We start from the raw sequence: 11,626 nt of genomic DNA on the forward strand, positions 1-11,626 counted from the left end.
TCTTTTTAAAGGTTTCTACAGATTACTATAGTAGCTTTGTAAAGCACTTTATAAGAAAACACACTATTTTAAAAATTAAATTTTTAAGTTCTCTTGTGGGTGAGGGCTTGAGAAACACAGGGATTGCAGAGGACTGCTGCCACTGGAAGGCACAAACACTAAAACACAGAACCTGATGGTACTACTGCTGCATTAGTCCCACCCATCAATTTAAAAGTCCCTCTTCCCCCAGAATGAGGACTAATGCTTACAAAAATGGTTTATCTACACTTCAGTGTTCTCATACCAACATGCATAAATACACTATGAAGTATCCTGACTACATCTGCCTTTAACACTCCACACTTATTATCCCAAGTCATTAAAAGATAAATGACTCATCCACTCCACTTTTTGCTATATGACAGCCTGATTATCCATGCTCTTACTTCAGAACACAGAGACATACAAGGACATCACACGATGCATTTAAACAGATGCTAATTCTCACCCCTACCCAAAACAGTTATCACTTTGGCACAGATCCATCTTTAAGAAACATTTTAACATTTTAACCACTTTATTAACACCAAGAAACAAACTAGAAACAGAAATGTTTCTTTATACTTTATTTGAACTATTTTATTCTTAGGTATCAAGAAATAAGAGTGCTTTATAGAATATTATTACCACAGGGCAGTGAGATGGGCATTTTCTTAGTGTAGTGCAAGTCATATTAAACGAAAATATTTTAAAATAAAGTTTTATTACCAGTACCGACCAGCACTTAACCTGCTGACCTATAGCTGAAACACTGTCTCAAAAGCACAAAAAAAATACCCTCTGAAATAAAGCTTTATGTACAGCACATAGAGAGCTCTCTTAGATGTCTACAGCTATTAGTCTGAGACATTAATGTTTTTAGTCACTATTCACAGTTGAATATGCTGAGAATTAAGTGTTCAGATGACTTTAGAGTACAAAAAAATTTGTTTGCTTTAGTTATAAAGAGCTCTGCCAATATACACAAACTATACACTTCAGACATTCACAAAAAATGTGATCAAGAAAAGGGTTATCAAAAAACATTTAATACAATTAGTCAATAACCCTTCCCACCATGGTCCACATCTACAAAGTTCCCCTTCCCTCCCCTCTCCCTATCCAAACCCTTTCCCACAGAAAGTCACATACTTACCACAAGTTTTAGCAAGTATGGTTTAAAAAAGGGCCCCCAGGGCAAGTTATTTATAGTTCAATTGCCACTGTCAACAGATCTGGACCTTGATCTAGACCTCTGTCGGTCTACGGATGATGGAGATTTGGATCTGCTGGAAGAACCACGTTTCTGGCTCTTGCTGGGCAGTGGAGATCTGCTAACTGATCGTGACTTGCTGCGGCTCCTGCTCCGTGACCTGCTGTAGGACTTGCGGCTGCGGGAGCGAGAGCGGCTGCGAGACCCGGATGAGCTCCTGCTGCGTGACCGGGATCTGCTCCGGGACCTACTGAGGAGCCAACAGGGAGTGCCAGTCAGTGCCAGCTGCAGAACCCCACGGGCCCCGGCCCCAACCAGGCACTCCACAGTTCTCCAGCTCGGCTGCCTGGTCACCGACTCCAAGGTTTCTCAGTCAATGTTTAAGCATTATTAAAAGAGTAGAAATCCATACCTGTGCCTTTTGCTGCCTTCAATTAGTTTGATTTTCCTTCCGTTAATTTCTTTACCAGAAAGCTTTTCAATAGCATTCTTTAAATCACTGTAAGAGGCAAATTCAACCACCCTATGGAAAAAAAAAACCCCAAATATAAAGCTCACTGTTACAAGTTGTAATTACCAATACAAGCAAAATTTATACAAGGAAAAAACCAAACAAAAAAACCCCCAAAACATACACTGCTCAGTGTAATTATCCCTTGTCATCACTGAAGCATGAAAAATTCCCCTCCCCAAACATTTCCCACATGCATTTTCAAAGCATAGCTAAATTAAGCTACAAACAGCTGCTGACACTAAAAATAGCCAGCTTCCCTCCCCAAATATTACCTATACAGGTTACTCTACAGCTTTCAAGAGATCACTAGACAGGCTTACCCTTCATTTAACTTAGGTCTGTGTGCATCTGCAAAGGTTACTTCCCCGGCTTGCCTCATGAAGTCTTTGAGATCCTAACACAAGACCACTTTTGTTACCCAAAGAAGTGAAATTAACATTTGCTTATACAAAAGTAGTTTAAAGCAAACAAAAGAAATTTATGACTACTGAAAGAGAAGTTGTTAGATAAATCACAAACATGGCAACTGCCATACTTGTAATCAAAACTGCATTATCTGTATCATGATCTGTATCAGGGCACGAAATAAATGAGAAAAGCATATTGCTTTAAGCAAAATGCTAATAAAGGGTCTTAACATTAAGGTAAATATTAGTCTAAAATGATTTTATAGATTAAATAACAAAGAGAAAGAAAGAGAGAGAAAAAAGAAATAAAAAGCACATTTTTATATCTACTTAATTGACTTTGAAATACTACTCATATATTTTTGGACTATTTCAGTCTCCATTTACATTACAAGTCTTACATGAATACAAAATTACATTTACATAACACCAATTATTTTGTGCCCCATATGTCATTAAAAATATAGTTTACTTTACCTTTATAAACATTTCCCTAGGCTAGCCAAGCAGCAAACTGCATTAAGCGACCGGAGATACCGTCATGACATATGCCCGACTGGCTCTTCGCCACCCACTTGCCGAACACTACCCAGTCGATGGAAGCCATTAATCGCACTGCCCTCCCTATCAGGAGACTATGGATGGATCCATTCTCTATGCTTGATGTCACCAAGGACCACTTTACTGCGATCAGGATTCCAACGACCACCTAATTTCCAATCTTTCAACTCTTTTCGACCAGGACCTCGTTATTCGGAAGCGTTACAGGAAGAACAGCTCTCAACTTAGGAATCAGATCTCGTTAACGCTCTGGGACCGCTGCAATGTGGCACTTTAAGGAGTGCATCGATTACGTCTAGACCGGCAAACACAGATCTAGAGGTGGCCAAGTGACATTGTAGGAGCTGACTGGAAAGTCAACCAGGCCCGACCAAGAGTGACCAAGACAGAACGATTAGGATAACCCACAGGCACTCCTCGTCATAAGGCCAACGACACAGATAGGCTGGCAAATAAAGGGTTTAATATGTGGTTAAAATGGATTTTAAAAACAAGAAAAAAAAATATATATCCTCAAACATATAAATTTATTATTACTATGAATTAACATTAACTAGCTTTCATTCAAAATATTTAAGTTACATTACTAAAAATCATATTAATTATATAAAACATTTTAATAAATTATGTTTTAATTTAATTAATTATTTTAAAAATAATTACATTACATAGCATACCCATTAAATGAAGTCAAAATAGTTAATCATGTTTCAACAAACCTGCCAGCTGACGCGGGAAGACAAATTTTCCACTATGAGGCGATTTTCTGTTCTTAGAGGTGGGGCGTTTCTGTTTTGAAACAAACAATTCAGACCTCTATCAGTAAATAATATAACCACGTTAATATTAACAAGGGCTGTACCAAGAGCTAGTATCAGCATATCATCTTCAGTACTATGACCTGAACTACGTAGTGCCCAGAACAATCTAGGGCAAGCATTAAGTACTTAGGGCAGGGAACGTAAGGATGACAGGCATATCTGAGAAGTTCTGTAATCTTCACTATCCTTCTGCCACACTACACTACTTAAAAGGCAAACAACACCTTTGAATAGCTCATTGCAGCTCACATTCTCTGGGATGAGCCTGAAGCACTCTTTTTTTTAAACTGTACTGATTCAAAGCTGCACGTACCTCCTGTCACTGCGCGGGCGGCGGCTACTGAACCGGTCAGAGTACCTCCCTCTGCCTCTGCCCCTCGAGCGTGCTCTGGCATGCTCAATGGTCACCCTGTGAAGGGAAACACATAACGTAACACGTGTTTTTACATGTTTCTTTTTTTGTATACAGTTGTAATTCTCAGGACAAACATAAGACGAACCAAACAAAAACAAAGTAGTTTGACCAATACTGACAACACAATTCAAATTGAAGTTGACTTCTATTTTAGATCCCCAAGCTTGTATAGTCATGAAATAGGATACCTCACCTCTCACTGCAAAGTTCTTTTCCATCCAATTCATAAACAGCATCATCTGCATCCCTCGGATCTTCAAACTCCTGCAAAACCAAGACAAGATGACCAAGCAATTACATTCCAATGAACGAGCAGATACCTATTTGTCACCTGGTGCGCCTTGATGGGCGCGTTAAATAATTTTTTTTTCGGAGTAGCTTCATAAACCTCAAATGCGAGTGTGCACTAAGGGGGTGGGCGAGGGAGAGGGGGCGCACTCACCACGAAGCCGAAGCCCCTCTTCAGGTCGATGTCGCGGATGCGGCCGTACCCCTTGAAGAACCTCTCGACATCCTTCTCCCTGGCGGCCGGGTTCAGCCTCCCGATGAAGACGCGGCAGCCGCTCATGGCTGTGTGTGCGCGGCCCTGCCGGGGACAGGCGCGTCAGGCCCGCGGGTGACTCAGCGCCGCCCGCACCGCTGCCGCACTGCGCCACGCGGCCCCGCCCCCGCCGCGGCCCAATGGGAAGGCGGCGCGCGGACACCGCCTCAGCGCTCCCCCAATAGGATCCCGGCGCACGGCCCCGCCCAGCGCCGCCCTCCACGCCAGCTCCGCCCCCCCGGCCGAAGAAGAAAAGCAAACGCCATCGCTCTGCCACAAAATGGCGGCCGCGCCGCACCCGCCCGCCGCACCGGCCCCGCCGCGACCGCACCGAGCGGAACGCAACGGCGACAACGCCAGCCAGCAGCCCGCGGGCCGGCCGGGCACACAGCAGAAGCGCCCCGCATCGCACACGCTCCGCTTCCCCGGCGCTTCGCTCTGCGGGGAAGCCCCTGGAGCTTCTACGAACCTGGGCTGTGGGTCTCGGTGCAGGCCGAGCCGGACGGCTGCTCTGTGCGGCACGGCAGATGAGCGGCGGGTCGGTGGGGCAGACACGTCCTTCCCGGGTGGCAGGCGGCTCCGACTGCTGCGCAACACCGGCGCTGCGCCGCGAAATGGAGGCGGCCCCGCGCGTCAGCGCCGCCCCGCGCGCCGATTGGCGGAGGCGGCGGCCGCGCCCGCCCCGGGAGCACAGCCGGGCCGCCGGGGAGGGCTGTGCTAGGGTGAAACAGCCATCCGAGCTCTTGTACTCATCCCGCACACAACAGGCTAAAGTCCCTGCGGCTCCTGTGTGCCGGCAAGGGCTTGGGCAGGCGTTTCTGGCTACTGATGAACAAAGCATGAGAGGAGGAAAATAGATAAGGAGATCCTGATGTGCTTAAATCCTCGTTTGGAATCAAATGTGTAATGACAAGGGAGAGAGCTGAGCTTTGTCTCCATTTTACATAACTGCAGAATTTATCACAGCTTGGCTTCTAGGTGGTTGCAGTAAAGGCAAGAGATTATCCCAAGGGGTATTTGAAATGAAGAAAACATCTGGAAGTTGAAGACACACCCACTAGTTTTCCAGTACAGACAGAGGCTGCAGCTCTGTGACCCTCCTTACCAGATTCGTGCACTGCTAGATCAGTTGACTTTACACAAAAGCCAGCAGGTACAGCTGCACCAATCTGCCTCTTTTGATGCATTTTGATAATTACAGTAAGATCCTTTTAATAGCATTTTCCTGACTTGTCACCTGAAGTCCCATGCTGCCCTGAGTCCCAGCCCCTACCCCTTCCCTTTGTGGACCATCTTTGTTACACCCAAGGTCTGTTATTAATGATCTCTATGGGATGAATTTATCTTTTTCATGCTTAGTCACTGACATCTATTTCCCTGGAACAATACAGCACGTGATGGCGCTGACATCATAGCTTTATATGACTGCCCCATACTCCTCAAACTGCAACAGCATCCAGAGTACCAAAAATGGGAAAGCTATTTCTGCTGCGTGCAGTGATGAGAAAGGCTACCGTGTAGCTAAAGGTTTGGCAAGGGCACTGTCAGCATCACTTGCTTCTCCCTTAGGTTCCAAAGATGCTCATTTCCGTCCTGCGCAGAGGCAGTGTCTGCGAGAAAAGCCAGGATGATGCACAGATGGGAAAATCTCCAGTACAGGGAGGACTTTGAGCAAGGAAAGACAATGCTGGTGATTATCCCTGTGGATCATAACCTTTGCCTGCTGAGGAAGATACATTCAGATGTGCCAGCTAACATTTAAGAGTGCTAATTTCATTATGAATTACAGCACTTTAAATGGTGCCATGGGAACAGGTAGTTTTGTTCCTGTCAACACCAGGACTCTCCCGTCTGCAGAGTGAGCTGGTACATAAAAGCTAAACCAGCAAAGGGTAGCACTGGAAAAGGCAGCAAGCAGACTTCTGAAGGTTTTAACTCCATGAAAACCAGCTTGCAGTGGGATAAAAACAAGGGTTAGCACTGAATAGAGAAGAGAGGAAGGGGCAGGAGTGCCCCTTTAAGGAAGAGCTGCTCATTTTAGCAGTGCAAAAATGCAGTTTAAAAAGCCTTGTCCTTGTAACTGCCAAGCAGTAATCTCCCTGTATCAGAACACTGGATTAAAAGCATCAAAAGTCAGGAGGAGATTCAGGAGACAAAAATCACTCTTTATAACTTTCCTGTGTTACCCAAGTCTGTTACCAGCAAAAATGTCACATACTCTTCTACTCTCATGGATTTCTCACATGAGGGTCATGAGCAAGCACACGTGTTTCCTACCCAGTTTCTCCAAGTTTTATGTAAACAGGCAGTACTATTTCTTCCTTTAGCTTGAGGTTGTCTGAAGACCACCTAGGACTTGTTAATATTGGTGCTGCTGGCTAGCCCAGTAGTGTCCACATTCCTACATTCCTGCAGTTCTGGTTGTTGAGAGCCACAACAAGCAGGCTAAAATCCTTGTAGTGTATTAATAAGGTAACTAAGTCAATACAGTTTCTATGTGGAAGTCAGCAGGTCATGAGGCAGCAGAAGACTAAATGAAAGTTGAAACAAAGCCTCAGCCAGACACCATTAATGTCTGTTTGTGGAAAACAGGGAATAACTCTTTGCTGTCTCTTCCAAATTAAAAAAAAAAAAAAAAAAAAGAAAAAAAAAAAAAAAAGAAAAAAAAAGGCAAAAAGTAATCAAATGAAACGAATAAAGTCCAAGTCAAAATGTGCAAAAAGAGGTGGTTCTTCAGGAACTGATAGTAGACCTCTGGCATAACCTGCTGTAGGATGATGCTCTGGATACAAGAAGTTTATATGGCCTTACCCTACAAACAATTTTAAACCAGGGAGGAGGAGGAAACTGGGAAAAATAAGAGCAAGAGAGGAAAAAAGGGACTCCAGTTCAGAGACTGCCTAGTGCTGCTGAAGACCCTCTACAAAACCTGCTGTCCCACAGATCCACAGTGAAGCTGCTGTATAAGCCATGCAGCCAGAGACTCAGCACTTTCTACAAGCCCAGTTCTACGAGACTTCTTGGTTATCTGTGGTAATCTCCTCTACCATTCTTTGTTTTCTCCTTTCCTGTACTCTTAATTACCTATGCATTCTCTGTTCTGTTTTTTTTTCAAAACTCCATGACTAACTAAACTAACATATTTCTGTTACTGCTAACGTAAGTGTAGCTCTCTTAAAAGTAGCAGCAATGAGGGTTCAAGAACAGCTTTACAAAAGCCTCAAGGAGGTGGTGAACACTGAAGAGAGAATTTAATCATTGAGCACCAATTGCTTTTCTTCAAAATATTTGGAGAAAGAAAATGGAAATTGACCAAAAAATAATAAAATAACACAATCAGAAATTCGGTTTTCACTGTTTGTTTTTTTTTTCTATTTTTTCCACTTTTTGGGAAAGCTAAGCTTTTCAAATTGCGCAGATCTAAAAATATATATTTCTTATATCTCAATGTCAGGCTGAGAGCCCTTGCTCACCACCCAGAAGTATGTTTAGTGAGTAGAATCTTTTTTTTTTTTGGCAGACTGTAATTCAGGGTGAAACATGCAGCCCTGGGGCTGTATCACTGAGCAGTCAGTAGAGTTAGGGAGCCTGACTGAGGGCTCCTCTTCCACAGTCCAGACAGACCCTCCCAGCCTAAACTGCCTTGTTTCAGCTGGCTCTTGCCAGAACACCCTGGATAACAGTTCCTCACACTCATCTTTTCTAGCCAAATGTAATAATTAACATCCCATTAATTATAGCTCAGCAGCAGTATTAAGCTAGTCCTTAAGGAGGTAATTTAAGTACAGGGGGATCTGTAGCTCAACAGTGAAATTGTAGACTTTACCTTTTTTTAATTCAGGTGTATTGTGTCTTCCGTGGCTGTGGCTCAGGAAGGAGCAGAGGCAGGAACTGATCATCCCCTCTTCTGGACATGGGGCAGGCACTGCCTGTGTGCCTGCAGTTTGCCACTGTGTGAAACAGTCAAGGCAGACTGACAACAGAACAGTGCACCATCACATCAGATCATATCCCAGTAGAAATTTAATAATGACAAAGGCCTTATGCACCATCACATTTTTTACTTTATCTATAAATGCAACAAGGTTTAGATTAGCTTTTATGCTAATTTATGCCAACTGAAGATGGGCAGCTGGAACCTGATCCAGCATGAAGATTACAGGTACAAAGTTGAAAGGATGTTTTTCTCCTTGGGTTAATATGTGAATGATCGGAACAAGTTTACACCAGCTCAGTGTGTTTACTTTCAGATGCTGAATGCAAACACATGAGGAAATCTCAGAACACTGTGAGAGCGAGCTGAAGACTGCTGCAAAAACACCTTATGGGGTCAAAGCTATTTATAAACCTTCAGAAGGTAACAGGAGATCATCTGCAGGATCATGTGTCCTTCCTTGTCTGGCCCTTTTCTGAGAGCCATGTAAGCCCTTTTCTGATTTAACTTCATGTTAGAACTACCCCCAAACGCAACAACTGCCATGGTTTGCCATTACATTTCCAAGCAGCTTAAATCAAACTGTGTCATTGTTTTGACAAACCACTTTCTTTATGTACAAAGACCTAGGGACTAACACTGGCAACAGTTTTTATTTTCAGCAGAGGGCAGATTGCAAACACTGAGCATGTTGTCTTCACCTTTTGCTTAATTGAGATATAGTATTCACTTTAAACAGAGTATGAAGAACATAGGTCATAATAGGCTAAAAATAGGGTGAAGTAAATTCAGCTTTTCTCAAGAAAACAGCACTTTTAATCCTTAAACTCTGTGAAGTAACTAATGAACCATGCCTGAGAAATCTCTAGTACCATACCAAATGCCTAATTTCCTAGTGGTGCAGTGATTTTTTGATTGGCAGACTTCAAAGGTCAGAAAGGCAATGGAACAAAAGATTAAATAATCCATTTTTACACACTTCCATCCAGTACACTGGTCAGCTGCTTCTGCCAACAGGGCAGGCAGTCAAGATCAAGATATTTCAAATTAATACAATACTCCTTACTACAATAACTAAGGGGGGGGGAATAGAGATATGTTAACCCTGACAATAATAAATCTTATAGTCCATTTTTTAAGCAACTAGGAAAATGCCAAAGTAAAATTCATTGTAAGCTAGAAGTACAACTTTATCAGAGTTTGCACTCAAAATAGCTCTTTGACAAGCCTAGAGACAATTCCTTTGGGGAATCAGGGGTCTCTTCTTAGCACGGAATCATTCAACACCTGCATTAATAATTTGTTAAAGAGAACATGCAATGTTAAAAATGCAGCTGAATCAGGCTGGGAAGAGTTTCAAATATTCTGAAGATAAGAAAAGAGGGTGTGATATTTAGAGGCCAAGTTATGACGTGAATGACAAAATGACAGTAAGGCAAGTTTAACAATAACTTCAGTTTCCTCACCACAGAAGGCCACACCATTCATAAAGAGGACTATATATTGTTTTCTGCTATATTTGATGAATAGAAGTCAAATCTTTGTGGAAGGCTGGAGTGTTATCAATGCTATAAGTTCCTTCTGTTCATTGCACCCTATTTTCACATGAAGTTCAAGTCTGGGGAGGATAGTACAAACCCGATCAATGGTGTGATTATTTCTTATTGTTAGGACACAGTTAAACTGAGGAAAAAACAACATTAAAACATTCTACCACATACTTGCCTAGTCCAGGATAAGTGTCAATAGCCTGTAATTACAAGAGACTGTTTAAAATAGAGGTCACATTACATACATTAAAACAAAAGCAAGAAAGAAAAAAGCTTACACAAAAATATATAGTCTACCTTTCAGAAAAGGAAATGATATCTTGAAATCAGAGAACCAAATGTAACAAATGCTCTGGAAAGAAGATATGATCAAATCAAGTGCAATTGAAAAAATCAAGAAAATTTGCAAATGGCATGACTACAACCAAATGTACTGAGATGAAAAGAGGTGCAGGGAAAAGGACCAAAAGTTGCTCAAATTATTGCCATTGAAATCCCAAAAGCAGGCCAGAAAGGTAAATAAAAAGACAGGAGAAGAAACTGAAGAAATGAAACGCTAAAAAAAACCCAAAAAGAGTAAAATCTGAAACTAACAAAAACAATAAAAGTGAATGGGATGATCTGAAGTGCAGGGAAAGGGACCAAAGCTTGCCCAACTGATCCTCATTGAAATCACAAGATTTCATTCCCTTTCCTGAAAGGAATTGGAAAAAAAAATATATACTTACACATATATATGACATAATGCTTCCTTTAGCATTCTGACGGATGCTGCTGGAAAGCAAACTGTGTTTTCAGTACCTGTTTAACCATCCAAGAATTATGCATAACTTGCACTGTATTTATATGTAACTTTACTCACTTTGAAAAGGTGTGTGTATATTCAAGCATTATTACTCTTTGAATGTTCTCATACCAATACTGAGGTGTTTCTTTTCATATTGCCTAAAGATACATGTATACATGATCTGTCTATAGATGTCATTTGATGCTACAATCAATTCAGTGACAGGCCTGTTCCTGGAGGTTTCTGCTCCCAGCTTCTCATTCTTGCTGTTGTCTCTGCTTCTGTTTTACCAACTCCTTTGACAGGGCTCTGCTGTCAGAGGAGTACCAATGAGATCCACATCTCACCATATCCACACTAGAGAATTTATCTCTGAAGTGCTTATTCCCTACTGGGTACTGTGCCACCAGGTAACATCAGGCCCTTGAGATTTAAACTATCCCATGATCTATGTGACAAATACAACACAGAACTAGAATAATTAGTGTGACCTTTCCAGCCTCTGATTGTGTGACCCTTGCTTTGTTTTTCCCATGCCTTAGACTCAGCTGCAAGACGGATGATAAAATTGATAAATATCATGATGCTTAAATATGTTGCAGCTCCCACAGGTGCCTCCCACCCCTCTCATCTGTTGCTGGGAGGGTGCCTCCTGAAGCTCAGAGGCCTTTTCTTCAGGCTAGGCTAAATTCATGGTACAAGGCTGGCCTGATCATCCTTTGCTGCTCTGGGCTCTGCTGCTGAGAGGAGGAAAATGAACTCTCTGTCTGGTGAAAAATGCTCTCCATGACCCTAGCTCCACTGTCTGACTGAGATGGAAATATGGACATAAAGCAGTGGCTCTGGCAGGCAGCTTCATGGA

General features: G+C 42.5%; 1 protein-coding gene and 1 long non-coding RNA gene across 4 annotated transcripts; one reads left to right on the top strand and one right to left on the bottom strand.

The window, feature by feature from the left end:
* Positions 1–593: 593 nt before the first annotated feature.
* On the bottom strand, positions 594–5,122 carry SRSF5 (serine and arginine rich splicing factor 5). Of its 3 annotated transcripts, none has more exons than XM_030274440.4 (8): positions 4,963–5,122; positions 4,395–4,538; positions 4,146–4,216; positions 3,851–3,946; positions 3,436–3,505; positions 2,069–2,142; positions 1,647–1,757; positions 594–1,481 (listed from the first exon to the last, which is right to left on the bottom strand). In XM_030274440.4, exons 2-8 carry the CDS (start codon positions 4,518–4,520, stop codon positions 1,235–1,237), a joined length of 795 nt encoding a protein of 264 aa, XP_030130300.1. In that variant the 5' UTR covers positions 4,521–4,538; positions 4,963–5,122; the 3' UTR covers positions 594–1,234. The 3 variants fall into 3 exon arrangements, with proteins under 3 accessions (XP_030130300.1, XP_030130299.1, XP_072786187.1); XM_030274439.4 differs by having other exon boundaries at positions 594–1,484; XM_072930086.1 differs by lacking the exons at positions 594–1,481; positions 1,647–1,757 and having other exon boundaries at positions 2,131–3,161.
* On the top strand, positions 5,065–7,836 carry LOC140684285 (uncharacterized). The gene is made up of 2 exons (XR_012056335.1): positions 5,065–5,646; positions 6,063–7,836. It is a non-coding gene; the product is annotated as an uncharacterized lncRNA (long non-coding RNA).
* The last annotated feature ends 3,790 nt before the right edge of the window (positions 7,837–11,626 follow it).

Source organism: Taeniopygia guttata, chromosome 5 (assembly GCF_048771995.1).
Source record: "Taeniopygia guttata chromosome 5, bTaeGut7.mat, whole genome shotgun sequence".
NCBI classification, from domain to species: Eukaryota; Metazoa; Chordata; class Aves; order Passeriformes; family Estrildidae; genus Taeniopygia; species Taeniopygia guttata.

Excerpts from the sequence above, each read along its gene's own strand:
- SRSF5 (XM_030274439.4), bottom strand. The coding sequence starts at position 4,520 with ATGAGCGGCTGCCGCGTCTTCATCGGGAGGCTGAACCCGGCCGCCAGG. Across the intron at positions 3,947-4,145 it reads AAAGAACTTTGCAGTGAGAG|GGTGACCATTGAGCATGCCA; the intron begins GTGAGGTATCCT and ends TTCCCTTCACAG. Across the intron at positions 1,758-2,068 it reads AGACCTAAGTTAAATGAAGG|GGTGGTTGAATTTGCCTCTT; the intron begins GTAAGCCTGTCT and ends TTTTTTCCATAG.